This window comes from Neovison vison, chromosome 5, assembly GCF_020171115.1.
Source record: "Neovison vison isolate M4711 chromosome 5, ASM_NN_V1, whole genome shotgun sequence".
NCBI lineage: Eukaryota > Metazoa > Chordata > Mammalia > Carnivora > Mustelidae > Neogale > Neogale vison.
In genome coordinates, this window is record NC_058095.1 from 31203718 (window position 1) to 31226333 (window position 22616).

Here is a 22616-nt window from a genome sequence, read left to right on the forward strand (position 1 = left end):
TCTCACCTCACACCCCTGCCCTGTCACTGAGCAGCCTCCAACCACACGGCTATGCTCGCTACCTAACACACCAGGCTCACTACCACAACAGAGCCTCTGCTCACTGTTCCTCTGCCCCACCTGCTATTCCCGCTGATAGTCGTGTGGCTAGCTCCTCCTGCCACCATGATCTCCTTAGACACTCTTCCAAGCATCTAATATTTTACCTATTTATTCATACTCTGTGGTATCTGTAGTCTAGAACCCAGGAAATGTTCAATAAATATTTTTAGATTAATGAACAGATGGAACTTAAAGGGACTTTGAGTCCCAGTTGTCAACTATCATTATCATTACCAACAATAAATAACAGCAGCAATGAGAGCTTACACATGTTGAATGACTTCTATATGCTAGGTTCCATTCTAATTGCTTTATGTACATATATATAGATACATACATGCATATATATACATACATATATAGATACATACATACATACATATAGATACATACAGATACATACATATATACATAATACATATACATAGATACATAAATACACACACACACACACACACACATACATACAAAGAATCTCATTTAATTCTCCAGCAACCCTAAAAAGTAGTTACTATTATTACCCCCCCTTTTAACACATGAGGAAACAGAGGCATGGAAAGATAATGTAATTTGCCCATGGTAAAAAGCCAAGAAATGGCAAAGCCAGGATTCAAACCAGGTAGACCAACTGCATGGTCTCCATGATTAACTGCTTAATATTTTGTCATTATGATAATGACTAATATTGGTAAGGATAAGCAGCACTAACTGAACGTCTGTTAAGTACCACGCACCTAGCTATTCTCCTTAGGTTAATGTAATCCTCCCCAAAACAGCCTTATGAGGTAGTGTTATTAAACTCATTTACGGATGGAGAAACAGAGTCAAGGATATTAAAGGTCTAGCCCAAGTTCACACAGAAAATGAGTGGCATACTCAGGATTCCAACCCAGATATGATTCTGAAACTAGGTTCTTTTTACCAAACTACAACGCCCACATTTTTCCCCCCACAGAATAAATCATTTCTCATGGTCCATAAATCATAAGCTCAGGGAGATTCTTCTGCTGAGTGAGTTTTTCATAGTTGGCGTTCCCTCGACTCTTACTCGTTCGAGAAATATTGGGACTATTTAGTATAGGCTGATGCACTGTCCTACATGGGGAGGACTCCAGATTTGTCCACGTCTGTCAGGATTCTTTAGTGTGTTCTCACCTGTGAAGAAACTTCTCGTACGTTTGCCGGAAGGCAAACCCTGCTCGCCGCACCCTCACGTTCTCCAGTAGTCCAAGATACTCTACTTGGTGCCTGCAGCGCTCATCATCAAATATCTGTGGGGATTTCTTGTCATTGGGTTTGATGCAACGTACATAATACGGCTCCTAAAGAAATAAATCAGCAAATGGTACGTTTCACTGGAGAAAAATCCCAAACTAAGGACTCTAACATGTAATTAGTGTTAATTGTGTCAAATTAAGCTCAGTGCCTCTAATTTCTCAGACATATACTTGTGGATAAAGTAGTTATTCTTCCTTTCCCTTCAAGATTGGGAGTGCTTGTGCATCTAGCTAAAATTTTGATTTATTAGATTTTAGAATTCACAGGAACTGCAGAAAGGGGATAAAACAAAGGAGCAAATAATTGAGATGTATAAACATTGAGTTTATGTGTAGTATTTATGGAAAGATGGTTAAAAAGGAATGGAAAGAGTAATTTAGTAGAAAGAGGCAGGAGCCATGATAAAAGATGACCTGCAATGAAGAACATAAAATGTAAGCACAGCTCTGGCACACAGTAAGTGCTCCATAAGTGTCAGCCACCATCATGGCCACCACCGCCATCACCATCACCATCATCATCACATTATTTTGTGCTTTTGAAAAAGAGATTAAAATTTACAAGTAGAGAAGTCACAAAACATCCTGTAGGTGTCACTGACTCTAAGCAAGAGCCTACCAAGAAATCCCTCCCTCGGGGCCAATTAAGTTTTATACCATGTATTAGATCACAATTCCTTTTAAATATAAAACTGTGCCTGCATAAGATGGATCCTGGTTTGCTGAAGGTAACACATTCTCACTGCAGAAATCAAGGAGGTCAAATGTATCCTACTTACCAGAGCAAAGAGTTACTGTCCCTTCTCTCATCTATTACCTATCAGACCCACAGATGCCCTTTAATTAAGAGACACAGTCCTCTGTAGATAATGAGGCCATTTTGAGCTCTAATGAGGGTTGGTGGTAAAAAGAAGTAGTAAATAATTTAAGAAGTAAGAAAGATTTGAAGAATGTGAAGTTACCTGCATTCTGAACAGAGTGAATTTTCAACATCTACACAGGAAGCTCCAAGGGCAGATTTATCACGCTGCTTTCCGTGATGGAAAAAATGCCACTTTCCCCCTTTTTCTAGACCCTGCTGTGTTCGTTTCCTATTGCTGCCACAGTGGATTACCACAGACACCGCTTAAGAGCACAAAGTTGAACAAAAATCAAAATGGCCGCACTAATGCTTCAGCCAAGCTCAATTTAGCAGTACTCTTTTTCCTCTCTTCCATAAAGCTCCCCTCCACTCCTCTTAGGCTTTTGTTTCAGGAACTGGTCCCACCCTAAAGACGTGATGAAGGAGGCTGGTAGCGCCTACACAGTTCCGGTCAAAACCGGCTGGATCCTCTAGTTCCCTATAAACCACTCCCCCTAAGGGCCTGCAGTTTCTGAAGGCCACGGCTTGTGCAGCTACCTTTGCCCTGTGAAGCAAGAAAGCTCTCACTCCTCTTCATCCCAAACTCGGTCTTCGTGTTATACTTGGGCTCTGAAGCACAGAGGAGTCTTCTATAACACCACGAATTTATGTTGGCTTAAACCACAGAACTCTGGAGGTCTGCAGTCTGAGATGGGTCTCACTGGGCTAAAAATCCAGGTGTCAGCAGGGCTCTGATCATCTAGAGACTCTTAAGGAGAACCCACTTTCTTATCTTTTCCAGCTCCTAGAGGCTGCCCACATTTCTTGGCCTGTGGTCTCCTTCCATCTTGAAAGCCAGTAATGGCCTGTTAAGTCTTTCAAATGATACTGTCTCCCTGGTTCTGACTCTTCTGCATTCCTCTTTTCCTTTGAAGGACTCTTAAATTTACAAAGGCCCTACCTGGATAGTGCAGGATAATCTCTTTAAATTCAGAAATCAGTAAACTTAACTTCATTCTACCTTGCCATGCAACATAACATGGTTATAAGTTCTGGGGATTAGGGCATGGACAACCGTAGGATGCTGTAGAAGAAGAGGAAGAAGAAGAATAAAATAAAATCTCTCTCTCTCCATCTGGACTTTGTCACAGGTTCCTAGCACAGAACTTCTAAAACCTTTGGAATTTCTTCAGTGGTAAGACTGTCTTGGTTATGCTAATGTGGTAACTCCTGCCCAGTTCCCACACAAATTTAGGATGGGGGGTGAACATTACAAAAACCCTTCACAGGATTAGAGATGGGACTTTTAGCAGCCTGAACTCCATGGAGGGAAGGCTGGAGGTTGAGTCCAATCATGGGCTAATGATTTAACTAATCAAGCTTATGTAATTAAAACCCTTATTTAAAAACAAAGCAAAACAAAACAAACAACTCAGATACCACAGCTCCAAAGAGCTTTCTGGTTGATGAACATTATCAGTGTACGGGGCGGGGGTGGGGGTGGAGGGGTGGGGGGGTGCTGGTGGTGATATAACCCATCTCCTTGGAGAGAGAAGCTCTTGGTCTCCAGATGTCCAGACCTGCCTGATCTTGTTACTGGGTGCATCTCTTCATCTGGCTGTTCTAGGTAGTTAGTATTGGAACTGATCTGAATTGTAGGACACTCTGTCCATCAGTGTCTGAGAACTGGTGTTGAAATGCAGAGGCCATTATTCTGCCTACCACACCTGCCTTTTTTCATCACAGTGGAGCAGCTTTAAAGACAGGACCATGATATTTTGCTGCACCTCCCAGCAAGAGGTGAATTTTCCACCCTACTCCTGGGATCAGGGCTGGCCCTGTGACTTGTCTTAACCAAAAGAATATGGCGGAAGTGATACTGGGTTACTCGCGGAGACTCAGCCTCAGGTGCTGTGAACTTTTAGAACACTTCTTCCATCACGTGAAGAAACCCAGGACTACAAACTAAAAGAAGAAAGAGGCCAAGTTCTCCAGTCATTCAGCCAGTCATGGCATTTAGACCATCCAGTCTCGGCTGACTACACCTGTCCGTTTGGTGTGCCCCAGTGAGGGACCAGCAGAACTGGCTGGTCAACCCACCAAATCATGAGACACACAATAAATTGCTGTTGTTCTAGGCACTACATTTAAGGGTGACTTGTTACTTATTAGTGGACAACTGATACTTCTTCCCTCTTCTGAAACACTAATCCCTGGCTTAGGTATTAAGCAGAGATGTGCTATTATTATAACTACAAGCAGAGTCTTACCTTAGAAAATAGTGATAGGTGACCACATGCTCATGAATCTAATGGTTTTCAGATGGAAGATTTATATGGGGAGATTGTGGCTCACTTTTTAAAAAAGTTTAAATAAATTTAAAACAAACCTAATGGGATGGGGAAGGCAGGGAGGATGTACTGTATACTTGAGGATTTTCTGCGAGTTTCCTGGAATACGAGACCTTTACTGCTTGACAAATAAACTGCGAGAAGTGTCACTAAGCACAGCAAATACCAAAACGCTACTATATCTATCTGTACACTTAGCAGTGGTGTAACAGAATTAGCATCACACGGAATCAGGATACTTGAGAATTTGTTGTCTCTGCTCTTAGCTAACTCTGTTAAAGTCTCTCTGGACCTAATAACCTAATTTATGAAAAGAGAGTATTAGGACTTCCACTTTAGTAATGATGGACTAGGTAATTTAAACAAGCACTTATGCTGGGGAAAGCTAGGACAGGCAATTAAAATACACAAAAAAACACCTGCTTAAAGACGGTGGAGAATTAAATGATGGGACCATAATCTAGGAGGAGGAGGATGCAATGGAGATTTCCAGGTTTGAGGTCTGTCTCCTTTTCCCCAGGAGAATCTGCCAACTCCGAAGAAAGCAGATGGGGTCTGAGTAGTTTTAATAGCCTCATAGGGCTAGTGGGAAAGAGATCAGAGAGTAGGGCCTGAAAAGGAGGTTATGGGTAAACAAACCCCTCTCACTTTGGGCTGGAATACCACTAGCAATGAGTGTGAGTCAGAAGCAGGCAGGACCTCACGGGGACTTGAAACTGGAATAGCTTATTTGAAATACTAGTGCTCTTAGCTGCCCAAAAGGGACTGAGGTAAATCTTTACTGGAGAAAGATGACATAAACTTGGGTCTCCAGTTATTTCTAGAAATAATTTTGCCAATATAATTTGGGAGCAAAATAAAAATTAACCAGACACACAAGGAACCAAGATAATGAGGATTAGAAACAGCAAAAACATACCAAATAAACAGACCTGCAGGGATCCAGATAATTGGAGTTATCAGACAGAGGTAATAAAATAACTGGTTACTGTGCTCAAGACAACAAAAGGCAATATTGAGAATTTTTTTTAGAACCAGAAACTATAAAAATGAACTGAACCAAATGTGTAAACTAGGTCTGAAAAACACTGTGACGGAAATTGAGAAGTCAATGGATCCATCTTCGAAGGTATTCCTGGGAAGAAATTTCCCAGAACAAAGCAGAGAGACAAAAATGCAGAAATGAAGATATTAAGAGGCACAGCAGATTCGGCGAGATGGTCTGAGTAGCTCAAGTCCCAAAGGAGGGAGACAGAAGGGACAGAAGCAGTATTTGAAGAGTGAATAGCCAAGAACTTTGTAAAACTGATGAAAAACAATCAAACTGTGAAGAAGTTTGGAAAAAGTCCCACAAATTATGAGCAGGATTAAAAAAACCCAAAAAACTACACTTAGGAATGTTGCAGTAAAACTTCTGAATACCAAAGAAAAGCAGCCAGAGGAAAAAAGATCCATTACCTCAGGAGAAACACATGGATTGATGGCTGATTTCTCACAAGAAACACCGGAAACCAGAAGACAAAGGAGTATTATCTTTGAAGTACGGAAAGAACTGCCAATGTAGAATCTTACACCCAGCAAAAATATTCTTCACGAATGAAAACTGTACACAATATTTTCAGGTAAACAAAGCCACAGACTCTGTCAACAACAGACCTTGAATATGACAGGATGAAATTCAGGCATAAGAAAAATGATCCCAGAGCAAGGTCAGTGATACAGACAGAGGAAAAAAGAAGCGATAAATGAGTAGATCTAAACAGATACTGACTCTGCGAAGTAGTAACAACAATGATGATGATGTCATCATTTTGCTGGCTAAACACACACACACACACACACACACACACAATTAAAATACATGACCAAAACAGCATAGAAATTGAGAGGAAGGCAAATGGAATTATAACATCTTATGACCCGTCCCCCCCCCCAGCAAAAAAAAAAATGTTTTATGGACCTTCCATTTTCCAAGGAGGTAAAAGTACCAAATAATATTATATTTTTTATATTTAAGAATGGAATTATAATCAAATAACCACCAAAACAGTATTATGGTATAAATCTTCCAAAATAACAAAGGGAATAATAAAAAATAATTGCAACACTGAGTGTCAGGGGTCAGAGGTTTACATTCTGCCTCAAAAGATTCATAGGCCACACCTGGCACATGTCTACTCAGGACAAAGACATGTCTTGCCAAGGAAGTGTCATAGCCCTTGCAGCTGTCCACACAACAGTCAGGTGACAGCTTAGGGGCAAAGAGATAAGATCCACATTGAGAGGGTATGGAAAGTGCCCTTGGTTTAAAAGCCTCATGCCCCATAGTACCCAATATCCCTTAAAATAGGTCTGAAGACATAGCATCAGGGTCCTCAAAGGGACATGCTTACTACATGAGTCCCTGTACTCAGGGAAGACCAAGTATGTCATCCCCATCAGACATTTCTTATTCTCCCAGCAGAGATTTAACTTACAAAAAGGAGTAATTTTTATCATAAGCAGTGCTGTAGAGTAATATTGTTGATAGGCATCTTACTGCATTAATTCTAGGAACAGAGGTAGAAATTTAACGGAGGTTTAATATTGTCAAGCAGAAGAAACAGAATTTTGTTTACCTTTTGCCCACAATGACCAATTGAAAAGAAGGTTACAAAGGAAAGAAAAAAATACACAACCTCAAACAGAAAGCACTAATGAGACAGTTGATTTAAATGCAACATATAGAAACTGCATTAAAAGTAATGTAGAGTAATGAACTAAACGATGTATTCAAAAGACAAAGATTGTCAGCTTACATAAAAAAACAGATCTTACTATATACTGCTTAATATACTTGAAACATAAGGATATGGAAAGGCTGAAAGTCCAAGGGTGGAAAAAGATCTACCATGCAAACCCTGGCCACAAAGAAGGTGGTGTAACTATTTTATTCATGCAAAGCTGGCTTTAAGGCAACACGCACTACAGAAATAGCAAGGCATATCATAATGAGAGATAACTCAAACACGAAGAAGAAATAATAGTTCTAACTTGAATAAGCCTAAATAAATTCTTAGACTATCTAGAGACAAAAACAGAAGGTACAACAAGGAAAAGTAGACAAATTCAGAATCAGATTTTGTCACATTTTGGCATTGACAAAACAAAGACAATAGTAAGAATGCAGAAAAATCAGGTAATGATAGAAGTAGCAGACTTAACCTGATAGATGTGTATAGAGTATAAAGCAAATTATTTTTATATATATAAACAAAGCATATAGATAAGAAAAATTGAACAAATTTCTAAGGACTGAAATCACATAGAATATATCCCCTAAACAAATGAGATTAAGCTAGAAATCAAGAGCAAAAAGATAATTTAAAAAATCTAAATTTGGAAATTAAGAAATATAATTCTAAATGATCTTTGGGTCAAATACAAAATTATAGTGTAAATTTAGAGATATCTAGAACTCAGTAACTCATACAATTATGTGGGCAAAGCAAGCTTTGTATAAGGTATCATTTGACTAGTATAAGTAACTTCACTCAACAGAAACCAGCTTAGTGGAATTTTACCAATATTAACTGATTTGCACATGAAGTGTGAACACTGGATTAGACACTCATGACCAACTAAGGGTTGGGGAAATGCCCTTCCATCCTGTTTAGTAGTATAAAATCTTTAGTTAAGGAATCCAGTGGAAATACTTTCTCTATATTTAATCAGCATTCTGCCTCAATTTATAAATGCCACCTCCTCTCCCATTTATAAATATCTAGACTGACTCAGCCTAAGAAATCCTAAATTTGACAAATTCAAGTGTCTTATAAAGGTTAAACTGAGAAAGTTAATACTGATCTCATTCTCTTGCATGTTTTAACCTGTTTCTCTCTGTATTTTATGGAAAACATTATTTGTGAAAGTATACCAACTGGCATATGTAGTAGCCAAAAGACACTGTATTTAGACATTCACCCATTTAACTTGCTTTGAACACTGCCAAACAGAATCACAGGACAGATTCAAGTTCATTTAATAATTCACTGACCATCTGCTTAGGGTGTGTTTTATTAGATATAAAGGGGTATATAAAATTAGTAGAACTCACTCCCTGTATTTAAAAGATCGAGAATCTAGGGGGAAAGACAAGGCATGCATTAACACACTGTGTAGACTCTGAAAGCAGGTGAGGAGTCAAGACTTCTACTCCTGGTGGTGCAGGACTAAGCCATGCCATCAACCTTCCTGATAATGTCACTAGGGAAAGCACTAGACAGACATGGGGTGGGGGAGAATCTTAAATGCATCGAAGAACTAATAAGATAACTGAGATAAGAATAAGACTAAAACCCAAAGGGAGTGAGGCCAGCCTTCAGGGCTGCTTTCATCTGGACAGAGAACCTTATGGGGCCAGGGGGCTGTAGGCTGGACTCAAGGCCATAGACAAGGGTCAATGGTTTGCAATCTTGAGGAGCTAACCCTGGGAATCAAAAGGCAATGGAAAACCATCTGGCCCATCGCTAAGCCACTCCAGGTCCTGAACTTGGATTGAGGTGATCCAAGATTGTTGGAATTTGTCTGATACATCTTTTTGAACTTAAACTTTCAACTCTTCTGGATTCTTTGGTTTGATCTGACAATTCTCATCCATCTTTTACATTCAATGTAACACAAGAATGCTTGGGTTTCTTTCTACCCTCTTAATTTGTCTTGGCTTTCCTATGTGTTTTGTCTCCTCCTTCGATGTTTTTTTAGAACAGATTATTTGCTTCTCATTCTGACTCTGCCTCACCTCCTCCAATCCACCCCAACTAGTTCAGAAGTTACAACCTCACTTCTATTCTTTTCGTGACTCCTAGAGGACATTTAATCGGCAATTGTGTGTCATCATCAGGGTTATAAGCTAAGCAATATTTTTATTTTCCTGAACAACCAAGGATCTTAAATATGAAATTATAATCACCCACCCTTCCAGTTTTATGCTATTGTTACGCTATTTAATTCTAATCTGTATTTTTACCAATAAAATGTTATTTTCCAGTTTCTATATATGAATCCACCTTTACCACTTTCTTTGCCCTGTTTTTTGCATTTCAGGCTTTCATTTTATATACTCTTCCTCTGGCCTGATGCATATATCCTTTAGAATTCCTCTAGGGTGCTTTCAATTCTTTTTTCTTTTCAGAAAAATTCTTTATTGTATCTTTGTTTCCTTAAGTAGGCTCCACACCAAGCACAGAGCCCAATGCAGGGGTCGAACTCACAATCCTGAGACCAAGACCTGAACTGAGATCAAGAATTAGATGCTTGGGCGCCTGGGTGGCTCAGTGGGTTAAGCCGCTGCCTTCGGCTCAGGTCATGATCTCAGGGTCCTGGGATCGAGTCCCGCATCGGGCTCTCTGCTCAGCAGGGAGCCTGCTTCCCTCTCTCTCTGCCTGCCTCTCCATCTACTTGTGATTTCTCTCTGTCAAATAAATAAATAAAATCTTTAAAAAAAAAAAAAAAGAGGTAGATGCTTAACCAACTGAGCCACCCAGGTGGCCCTACTGTGTCTCTGTTCTTGAAAAACATATACTCTTGGGACAGAATTTTGGTTTACAATTCTTTTTTCTCAGCCTCTTATTCTTTTAAGAAAATCTGTTTTTAATGCATTTTCTTGGTCTTTGATGTTCCAGGATTTCACAATGTTATTAAATGCAGATTTTTTGTAATTTTTCCAGCTTGGGATATACTAGACTCTCTGACTCCACAAAGTATTATCTTTCATTACTGGTGAAATTCTCAGCAATATATTTTCCAATATTGCTCTGCCCATCATCTCCTTTCCTTGGGTACCTGATTAGATATGCATTAGACCTTTTCATTTATCCTTATGTCTCTTAATATTATCTCTTTTTGTTTAATTTCTTGGTCTAAGTAGAATCTTGGATAATTTCCTTTATTCTTTCTTTCATTTCTCTCTTCTCTCTTCAGCTTTATCTAAACTGATGCTAAACCTATCTGTTTTGTTTTTGTTTTTAAGATTTTATTTATTTGACAGACAGAGATCACAAGTAGGCAGAGAGGCAGGCAAAGAGAGAGGAGGAAGCAGACTCCCTGCCAAGCAGAGAGCCCGACAAGATGCGGGACTCGATCCCTCGACCCTGGGATCATGACCTGAGCTGAAGGCTTTAACCCACTGAACCACCCAGGTACCCCACCTATCTGTTTTTTAATTTTAGTTTTTATTTCTATCAATTGCCCAGTTACTTGCTCTTTCTCATATTTTTAGGCCTTTGGTTTCTTAAAACATATTAAAACATTCTTATATTCTAACAATTCCACTCTAAGTTTTCATGACTCTGAATCTTGCTTAGTCTGACTCTTGCACATGGTACGTGATTTATGCGTGTAGGAATTCTTAATTCTTGCTTCTATCAGATACCTGGGGGTAATACCAGGCTTGGACCACTTTAAACTAAATTGTTGGTGCAAGTTTTTTAGATCACCCAGGTAATATGAATTTGGACTGAAAACCTCATAAAAACTGGCTTATGATTATAAATTCTCATACCCCCACCTTGGCTCACTGCCAAGGACCAAGACAGGCAGTTTTTCTCTCAAATAATGAAGGATTATTTCTAGTTCATTCTAGATGTATCCATCTGACAATGTGGCCCTACGGAGACCTGTGTACGGTGTGTGCACGTGCATGTGCGAGCATGGGATCTCTTATTAGACACACTAGTTTGGCCAGGGCCTGGGCTTCACTTGGAGGACCCAGCTTTGAATACTTATACTCACAGTTACCTACTTTTCTAAATCCTCAGAGAGACAGCATATTATTTTTCCCCTAACTTTGGCCTTCACTCATTCCTAGGCCTACATATTCCTTACTTTCTTATTAGTTCATAGTTGCATTTAAAAATTGATTTTTATGTTTTACCTAACATTCAGTTGTTTTCAATTGATTTTAGTAGACACTTTCTTCACCATGTTTCTAGCAAATGCATTACTCATATGTATTTTTAAGATTTTCCTATGTTCCTAGGTGAAACTGATCTAATTTTATTTTCTTGTATTAACCTACTATGAAGGTAATATTAATCTCATAAAATGAGTTGGGTAGTGGCCTCTCTTTTTACTACACTCCCAAGCAGTTTGTATATAATAGGGATTATTGGCTTATTGAAGGATTTATAAAATGTATCTGCAAAACCATCTGGGCCTTGGGTTTCTGGCAGAGCTGAGAGAAGGCAGAATCTTGATGAGTGATTTAGACTCTTTAAGATGACTAATTTATTCAGATTTTCTATGTCTTCTTGAGTTAATTTTGACAACATATTTTTCTAGAAAACTAATTTTTCAAATTCACTGCCATATAGTTGTTTACAATATTCTATGCCTTTTAAAACCTCATATATATGAAGTCACTTCCCTTTTTCATTCATAATACTGCCTTTTCTTCTTATCAGTTTCATTAAAGGTTTGTCTATTTGACTATTTTTTTTACCTATTTTATTTTTTGCTATTTAAATGTTATTTTTTTCTTTCTTTAGATTTTCTTCTTTGGAATTCTTTTTCTGGCTTCTTGAATGAAGAAGTGAACTTAACTCACTTACTTTTTTGTTTTTTAAGATTTTATTTATTTGAGAGAGTTAGCAAGAGAGAGTGCAGGCAGAGGAAGAGGGAGAAGCAGACTCCCCACGAGCAGGGAGGCAATGCAGGGCTTGATCCCAGGACCCTAAGGACATGACCTAAGTTGAAGGCAGATACTTAACTAACTGAACCACCCAGGTGCCCCTAACTCATTTACTTACTTAATTTTTTTTTAATAAAGGTATAACAAGTGGACCACTTGAGCAGTATTCTATAGATTTTAATAAATTTTTATGTCATGTAGATCCAGATGTTTTATAGTTTCCATTGTGATTTCCTCTTCAGCCTGTGGGTTATCTAGGAGAGGTTATCTAGGATTATCTCAAGTTCCCAAGCATATTAAAAAAAACTAATGCTGCTTTTTATTTTACTTGCTGTGAAGATGGAGACGTATATACATATACGTTTGTTAAATGGTTAAGCGTTCCTTTGAGATCTAGCATGTAGTCAATTCTTGAAAATGTTCTATACATACTTGAAAGGAATATGTATTTCCTATTTCCTGGGTGCAGTGTTCTTTTGATTTATTCAAGTTTATATTTGGTTTTCAATGCTTTTGCATTCTTACTAAGGATTTTTTCTGCTTCAAATATCAGTCTCTGGTACAGTTGGCTTAAAATCTCCCATAAGGGGGCGCCTGGGTGGCTCAGTCGGTTAAGCTGCTGCCTTCTGCTCAGGTCATGATCCCAAGGTTCTAGGATGGAGTCCCGGATCAGGCTTCTTGCTTGGCAGGGAGCCTGCTTCTCTCTCTGCCTTCCGCTCTGCCTGCTTGTGTGCTTTCTCTCTGTGTCTCTGTTAAATAAGTAAAAAAATAAAATCTTAAAAAAAAAAAAAATCTCCCACAAGGACTGTGGACTTGTCCATCCATTTTGCCTTAAAAAAACTTTTTTTCAGGTCCTTTTCTTTTTTTTTGCTTTATGGATGTCGGCCATAATATGTAGCATTATGGATGTAACATGTAACATAATGGATAATATTATGGATGTAGTCAAACAACGGCTATGTTATTAGGTACCTATTTCCAAGTGGCTTTATTGTCTTGGGTATTTTTATTGGATTGTTAGGAGTCTCTTTACCTGTATTAATACTTTTTTCCTTAAATTCTATTCTCTCACATTAATATGGCTTTTAATTGTCTTTGGGGAGAAGGGCTTTGTTTTTCATCATTCTGCACAGTGGTGTTTAGGAATCTCCTGGACGAAGCGTATAGCTAAACTTTCTATCTAGTCTTGTTAGTCTATTTACATTTATGGTGAGTACCAATTGCTTAGATGATTTCTATCATACAATTTTGTATTTTTTAAAAGTAACATTCTCCTTTGTGGCTCCCCTCCCCTCCACCTTCCTGCCTTTTCTGGGGCTGAGAGGTTGCTCTCCCTCACCCCTCCTCCACCACAGACACACAAATTGGGAAGCCGCAGCAGAGACTGCCGGGTTAGCTGCCTACCTCCTATCCAGCACCTTTTTTGGAAATGGAATACTTATTTCTGGCTAGGTACACTACTGACCAGGATAAAAATGCACTTCCCAGTTTCCCTAGCAACCAGGTGTAGTGAACGAGATGTGGCAGACATGCTGTGTGAGACTCCTAGGAAGTCTCTCTGAAAGGGAAGAAGCCCCTGCTGCCATCTTGGGCCAGGACGATGGACACCAAGCACACATATGGTAGAAGAGAAAGACAGAAAGCACCCGGGTCCCTAAAAACCTTAAGGCTGCTATACCAGTCCTGGGATGCCTGCTTCTGGACCTTACCTGCAGGACAGAGAAATTAATGTCTCTCTGTTTAAGCCACTCATTTGGGGGAGGGGGTCTCTCTTTTATTATTATTTATAAGAATGCAGTTCCTGGTACAGAAATTAGGGATGGTTCTAGAATTTTTATTTTTAAAAAATGCACATTTAACTACCAATTTTAGAAAATAAAGGTAGTCCTTTCCTAGTTAATGAAATAAATCTAATACATTTTGTAAACTATTTATAATATATTCTATAAACATGTTTTATAAAATTCTGTGTTCAATTCTGTTTCTTGTGTCACACGCCCTCCTTCTAAGTTCACCTTCCCTCTTGTGGGATGAGGCACGTTGGAGCTGACAAGCACAGAGAAGCTGAGAGACAAGAGGAAGGATTCTAATGGTGTTCTGCTCTTTGGTTCTGGTGTCCTCGCCCTTGCCTTTCTGGAGGTTTGATTCCACAAGCCAGCAAACTGCGCTTATTTGTTGTCACATGAAGCCAAAGAATCCTGACAGAAAGAAATAGAAAGCTACTGAACAGATGTGTTCTTGTGCCTTTGCCTAATTTATCCATAGTGAAGTAATCAGGAACAGTAGAGATTTAAATTCTTAGAGAGGAAGTCGGTTTAAAAAAAAAAAAAAAAGATAACAACAGAGAATAAAATACAGAGAAAGCACCAGAAGAGAGAGATAAAAATGAAGGAACTAAAAATAATGAGTCCCGGAAAGCCGCCTCATTTATCAAACTTGTCAGCAGCAGCAGTTAAGAGCAGAAATCTGTTCTTTGGCAGAGAGTAGGGGGGGAGGAGGGTGGCGGACGTGGGGGGCAGAAACAGACTGAAGTTACCAAACAGTAGTACACCTGAAAGGAGCAATCAGCAGCAGAACCAACTGTCAATAATACAACAGTTTATTTCAACTGTTTACAACAGCCTAAGGACAATACTTAAATATTAAACTTCCTCTTGATACTCTGTCTGGTCATTTTGTATCCAGACATGATACATGGATGGCATATTACTATTTAATTCAAGATTTTTTTTTAAGGCCATGCTCTTTCTTTTGTACAGGGCTGAAGTTCATTTTGCCAGGTACATGTTCTACTTTATAGTTTATATATATACACACGTATATATGAAATTTTTTTAAGGTCTCACTAAGACTTTGTATTTGTGACAACCATATAAAGCTCAACCTTAACAAGAAGCATTTCTTCTTAGACACAAACAACTGTTTCACCCAGCCACTTAAAAAACAAAACAAAACAGGAATAAAAATTCTAGTAGAACAGTCGCTTTAAATAGACAAGTTTCAGTTTGATTTATTACAATTGCCTAAAAGGCAAATCGCACCTACATTCTCTGCAACATGCATCAAGGGGCAGCGCATGGCAGCAAGCAGTGCCGATGACCACTGAATGTGGCCCTAAGATATATGTGGCAAAGAGAACAGTTACCTTCGATGCAAGGTTGTCCACCAAAGCGATCATCGAATTCTTAAACAAGGTGGCAGCAGTCAGAGGTCGCTTGGTCACCTCCGTAATACTCAGTTTGCCTTCGGGCCACATATCCTTCAGCACAGGATTGGAACTGAGAGGCACAGGGAGAGCGATGTGAACATTACAGTGCAATACTCTGACCAGAAACCATTCTGTTGGACTGTGCTCTGGGTCACAAGGCCTAGATGGGAAAAAGACTCCGTCCAGAAAATTAGGTTGAGAAAGCATAGGGGGAGAGAGCATACCACAGATGGAGAAGATGCGTCCAAACTATCCTACGTTTAAAAAATTCTTAGTGGAGCGTGTGACTCCTAGTGTTGGGGTCGTGAGTTCAAGCCCCATATTGGGTGTAGAGAGGATATATACAAACTGAGAAAAGAATTCTTTAAACTTCTTTAAAGTGACCTCTAGGACCCTCAAATGGCTAACACAGCTCTTACCATACATATGTAAAACAAAAAGTTGGGTGGTACTTACAAGGAGGAGGACAAGCGTCCAGGGAAAAAAACAGTGCTCAATGGGACTGCAGGGTATGAAAGCATCTTCTCATGGGGGAAAAGATTCCCACAGAACAGGTGACAGGACAAAAAGCCAGCTCTTCCGAACAAGACAAGCAGGAACAGGAAAGAACCGTTTCTACATTGCCTTCTCGTAAACCCCGTCCCACAGCTGAATTTACGCGCTCCGTTATGGGTGGTTATGGGCGTGCATTGATGTGCCACGGAGACCGTTTCCATCCGACTCCCACAGTGTACTTCAGGCCAGGTTTGATGTGAAGTACTTGAGAAAAATCATTATTTGGCTCTGTGGAGGCATCTCTTCAAAGACGACAAGGGGTGGTCTCGACTCCTGATTTTCTTCCTGTTTCCTTCTGGGTGCCTTTGATTTTAGAGGAATTGGAACTCAAAATGCTGCTTGTGTCTTGGGAACGTCTCTCTTTCTTTTTATTTGCGTACAGCTGACACACGACGTTACACTAGTTGCGGGCGTACGACACACGAGTCCGCATCTCTGGGGGTCAGGCAGCAGTGTGGTCACCTGTCACCCTACAAGGCTATTTGTCAGACATCTTTCTTTTAATTAATTAATTAATTAATTAACTTATTTACTTATTTATTTATTTATAAATTGGGGGCTGAGGAGAGAGAAGGGAGTCAGCAAGGACATTCTCTGCTAACTGCGTTTACCGCTGCCATCATTTTGCCCATTTTTCTCTCCCTGGTGTAAAAAGGAGGAGATTGAAGCGGTCCCCCAAATACCTAGTTAACTTCTGCACACAGAGACTCAAAATAAAATCTGTGAAATGCCGGAGTAAGTGACAAGAGGGCAAACAGGATAAATGGTGGGTTGAAGACGGACGGGGTCTGTGAACAGAGATAGAGCAGCGCTCCCAGCCCCCAGCCTTGCAAGCGAGCGGTGCCGACTACCACGGAAGGTGGTGGTAAATTAACCCAGTGATCTGCGTGTGGCTCAGGGACCCCATTTTATCCCCTTTCTGGTCCTAGTCCCTGATTTCCCAATGAGGCACCTCTCAGTAAAAATGACCCCACAAAGGTCTCTTGTTTCTTCTTAAAATTTTCCATTCTAGTCTTTGGCTGAGCGATAATTAAGGCAATGGTTCTCAACCCTTAGTGCAGAGGAAGCCTGGATGTCTTCCTAATACTCACTGAATAGAATTTCCAGAAAGTAGAACGTGTGCACTTTGAAAATTCTGATGCAGACCAAAGACCGAAGACTGCAGTCTGTTTGGGTCTGTGCAGTTTCTACCTATCTCACTGTTGGTCATATTTAGATTCTTTCCATGTTTTACCTTGTAAATAGAGGGAGAGGGGAAGGTTGGAAATGAAGGAAATAAGATATTCATTATTACTATTATTAAATAGAAGAATTTATATGTAATGAATCTAGACACGTACATTCTAAAGAGAATGAACTTCTGGGCCAGTAAGTCATGCATATAATATTAACAAAGTAGTTTCCAAACATTTGTAAGAGCCCTTTTCTTTCTTTTTTTTTTTTAAAGACTTTTTTTATTTATGTATTTGACAGAGATCACAAGTAGGCAGAGAGGCAGGCAGAGAGAGAGAGAGAGAGAGGGAAGCAGGCCCCCTGCTGAGCAGAGAGCCCGATGCGGGACTCGATCCCAGGACCCTGAGATCATGACCTGAGCCTAAGGCAGCAGCTTAATCCACTGAGCCACCCAGGCGCCCCAGAGCCCTTTTCTTAAAGGGTAAGCTTATTTATCCAGAAACCCAGCAGGTTTAATAGACAAAACAATTTACCTGACTTAGCAGTGAGGTAGTAAAGAACAGAGTCTGGGTATCTGGTGGGCCACCTGCTCCCTCCCTTCCTCTTCCCATTACACACATGCACACACACATGCACACGCATGTGTACAGGCAAGTATACGCTCAAGGTCTACAGAACCAGAGATGCAAGGATTCTTCTTTACATATATACAGAGAAAGGAAGGGGATTTGGGAAGGGTTAGCCACAGAAGCATCGAAAAGCATCCAAAGGTAAAGGAAGCACATCCCAACATGATCTAGGAAGATGGTTTTAGCCAAAATAATTTCAAGACTTCCCCATCCCACTGGCAAGATCTTCCCTATTATGCAGATAAATACAAACAGCTTTAGTCTGCAGTCCTTCGTAAGACCATCCCCACTGGGAAAGAGATTCCTCCGAGCCTGTAGCCCTTAACTGTTGGATTTACCCAAGTCCTTTTGTTCTACTTCCATGCTTACCAAGCAACTAAGCACTCTGGATTCTATGGGTAGTATTTTTCACTGTCAATTAATAAACTAGAATTCTCATTGCCACGTGACTTCCCAAGCAGGTTTTCCAGTGGGGGGAACAGCCTGTCATCAATGCAAATATAAAAATACCAATGCAAATAAAAAACTCCAGGGAAAAATGGTCAGATTTTTCCCAGGAAATAAATTCCCACATGGCTTTGTTCCTACACTGGTCCTGTGAATTTGGGATTACGTGAATCCACCACTAAGAGGCAGAGCTGCTCTCACTGAGCTGAACCCATGGGCCACAATAAATTCATGAAAGTAACAAATGCTGCCTTCTGTAGCCTCCTGGTACACCGCGTGGCTGCCTTCCCCTGGTAACACACGCTGATATTGCCACTGGCCAACTGAAGCCGTTTTTCCAGTTTGAGTTTCTGATGTTACCCACACAGACTGATGCCAGACTCTGTCATTTGTCCCTCAAAGTGGGTGCAGCTTGCCTGAAAGTTCAAGCTCTGAAACTCCTTTCTGAAAGTCCCTTTTCCCCGTGACCGATTCTTACCTGGAGCCCTTCTCGCATTCCCATGTAACTTTCTGGTGCGGAGAGAGCTCCATCACTGTCCTCGGAACCTTCGACATCCACACCGCCGAACCATTTAATAGTAAAACTTCCCGAAAGAAGAGCTTAAACACCATGTCTCCACGTTCTCATTATCCACAGTCTCTGGAGCCCAATTCAATCAGACATTTGTCTTCACGACTTTACTGAGACCAGTGTTGTCAAGAGTCCCACTGGCCTTCATGTCAGCAAATCCCATGGTTAATCCTGGTCCTCAACTTACTTTGCTTTGGACAGTATTTGACACGGTTTACAGTTGTTTTCTTCTTAAAAGCACTTTTTTCTTGGCTTGGTCTCTATGACATCAGGTTCCTGGCTTTCTTCCTACCTTACTGGCAGCCCCGCTGCCTTTGCTAGTTGCTTCTTTCTTGCTTGACTCGGAATGCTGGTGAGTCTCAGGAATGAGTCTCTTTGACCTCTTCTTTTATATTTGTCTAAGTTCACCCTTGTTCATCTCAGCTAGTCTTATGGCTTTAAATACTGTCAACAGACTGATGACCATGGATTTGTAGCTCTAGTCCCTCCTTTACCAGAATTCCAGATGCATACCCACAATTGTCTCCTGGCATTCCCAGCGGCGTGTCCAATATAACATAACACATCCGAAACAACACACTCCATCTCCCCCACCCAGTTCGCCCCTCCCATTGTCTTCCCCACCTTCAGCATCCCTTCCCCACGGCTCAGGCTTCGTCTCCAATTTCTGTTTTTCTCTCCTACCATACATCCCATCTAATGGCAAACGCTGTTGGCTCCACTTGCAAAATCTCACTCACTCTGACCACTTTTCATGAGCTCTGTTCCACCATCTGGATTGAGTCTTCTATTTGGTCTCCTCATTTCTTCTCTTGCCCTTTACACAGCAGCCCCAGTGGGCTCTTTAAAGTATAAATCACTTCCTATCATAAATTCTGATGCCTTCTCTTCATGTTTCATTCTTACTTTGGCTCACGGACTCTGCAAGATCCATGCCCTGCTGACCTCCCTAAATTCATTCCCTATCGCTTTCCCTACCCCTCACTCTGCTTTTAGCCCCACTAGCCTCCTTGCTGCTCTCGAGACGCTGTGCTGCTCACTCCCACCTTGGCGCCTTGGTACTGGCAGCTCTCTGCCTGCAGTGCTCTCCCCGCCCCACCCCGACACGTTCACAGCTCATCCCTCACTTCATTCAGTCCTCCGCTCAAAAGTCCCCACTTTTAAGAAGGTTTTCTGATCACCCTTCTCAATAATGGCTCCCCTCCTGCTCCTTGTCTTCACCCTGCAATCTCCTACCTACTGTATTTTTCTTCACAGCACTTGTCACTACCGGAAGGTGACTTGTTTTCTTACCAACTGTCATCTCCGTTGGAAGAGCAGAGCCAGGAGGGCAGGCACTTAGCCTAAACTGTTTTCACAGCTGCACGTTGAACACGTTTTTGATGATCTCTTGGCCAACTAAGTAGACTTAGTAAGTATGCGACTACATTTCTCTCGTCCAAAAGAAGAAACGGGCTGAGAGGCTTTTCTTTACGGCTCTTTCCAAAGCATTCATACTGGGTTTGAACTTGGTATCCTTTGGCTGGTGTTATTTCGCCACATCTTTTCCACATTTTCTAGAACTGTGGGAAGGTTCTGTCCCCTGAGGATCTGTCAATATGGACATTAGATGCCACTCTGATATTGGGAGGGTCTCTTAGTTGGAAGCAAAGGGACTACAGTGGGAATCTGCATGTGTAAAGCATTTACCTTATCCAAGACCCCTCCCCGACTGCCAGTGGCCTCCCCTGAAGACACTGGCCAGGGTGCCAGAAGGACAGCAGTAGTGAATAGAGAAACAAAGGGAACCCAAGGGAAATCAAGGGAAGTCATATTAGCAGCAGGTCCCCATCCTAAATTTATAGACTGTATAATCATATATTTCATTCATTCATTATAGTTGCACAGAACTAGAAAATTTGTCAGAAGCTCTTAAAACTGCCACATAAAAGTAATCATGCGCATACCTATTATGCAACATATATGAGAAAGAGTTTAATGGAAAGATAATTAATAAAAATTTCAGTCCTACCTGTTATACAGGAGACGCTTGAAATCTTGAAACAAAGTGTCTTTATTTTTGTCAATAAATCCAATGACCGAATAGCTGGTCGAGGGAAAAAAACCATGGGAAACATGCATTATTCACTAAGCAAGAGCCACCTTTAAGTTTCTTGACAAGTCTACAAGCCTTTCCACTGTTAATAATGCCATCAATCATCTGTAGAGCTAATATTTTCCACTTTGTTCTGTGTTAAAGAATATCAAATTTACCTACTAAAAAGAGGGGACGTTGTTTCGATTCCTCAAAAGGAGAGCAAAGATCAGTACCATCAATATGATTAAGACCGTCATTGTCTACTGGTTAACTGCTTACCTCAAGAAGATGATGCTTAAAAAGATAGCTGTGTTTATCATCCAGCACTCCTAAGATAAAAGCAAAACTGCGACATACAGGAACTAACAGTCTCTTCCGTAAGGAGGTCAAGGTGACTTGCCTAAGGTTCTCTCAGTGTGCTCAGGGTGGGATAAAATAATCCAAGAAGAACTGCAAAGGACGGTAAGATCTGGATAAGCAGAGGAGGAAGAGGAAGGGAGATCACACAGGGAAACAGATCACATGAAGGGAGAGGGGCAGGCACATGCACAGAGGACAGGAGAGGAAACAAGGAGGCCGGCATTCATGGTTTGAAGGAAAAAGAGGAGTAAGGTCCTGAGATGCCGGCTACGTCTGCAGTGGGTGAGGGAGGGAGGGAGGGCAGCCGCTCTGTGGCGGCGATGGGCGTAGACCCCACCCAGAGGAGCGAGTACACTGCTGGGGGCACAGAACGGACGGAGGCTCAGAGGCTGTGCAAAGACGAGCTCTAGATGCCCCAACAGCTCGGCTTTCTCACCGGCCTGTACTTTCTGCCTTGACGATCATCACATTGAGGTGATTCTCAGATGTCTTACCCTGCCCCTCACCAGTGTGCCAGCCTCACATATTTAATTCTCCGCGAGGGTTCCTTCAGGCTGCAGTCCCAGGGGAGCTTCAAGGTCACCAGGTCCCAGAATCCTTCCTTGCCTCACGCACCCCAGATCCGCTTCCTAAGGCCTTCAAGTCACTTTGCACTGAAGCCTTGAAGCCACCTGACTCTTAATCTTTTGTCCAACCTAGAACATTTGAACTGTGAAGTCTTTATTTTGGCCTTTAAGACTCATTATGATTTGATCTCAATCTAATTTTCCAGGCATTTCTGTACAAAAGGACACACTCCACTTAAATGGACCTAGTTACTATTTCCTGAATATTTCTAGCACCCTTCCCACTTCTCCCTTTAAAAATAATTCCTAGCTTCTAAGGACTAGCATCAGCCTTCCTGGGCTTCTCATAGATAGAAGAATTACATCATGTGATTATTTCTAAATTCTGACAATACTATTATTAGCTCTATGGTGATTATCTTAGACCATCTTTTAGTGCATTGATGTATGCATGCAAATGTATGTATATTAAGCGTATGCATATTTATGAGTAGAAATAAACACACACACACACAATCATATAGGTATGTATGCAGTTTTATATGGTAAGCTCTTTGTGGGCAGAGACCAGACCTTATAAAACATTGTGCACACAGAAGATAATGCAGTAAGAATCTAGAAAAGGATCAAAGGGCTGAATGACAGCAGGGGAAGTCTAGGGCACTGAATACGCCTCAGAAGGGTCAGCCAGCATTCTGGACTAGGAGTCTGGAAACTAGTTACTGTCTCAGCCACTCCATAAACTTACTGTGTGACCTTGAATGAGGTGTTATTACACACTTTCCATAAG

The 22616-nt window shown here is 40.9% G+C and overlaps 1 protein-coding gene across 1 annotated transcript in view; it reads right to left on the minus strand.

Moving 5' to 3' along the window:
• MYO1D (myosin ID) overlaps positions 1-22616 on the minus strand; it is a 345116-nt gene that overhangs the window by 201628 nt on the left and 120872 nt on the right. The window contains exons 13-15 of the mRNA XM_044248397.1: positions 20835-20909; positions 15386-15518; positions 1258-1424 (exon numbers count right to left, since the gene is read on the minus strand). Coding sequence (XP_044104332.1) covers positions 1258-1424; positions 15386-15518; positions 20835-20909 — 375 coding nt within the window. The remainder of the gene's footprint in view (positions 1-1257; positions 1425-15385; positions 15519-20834; positions 20910-22616) is intronic.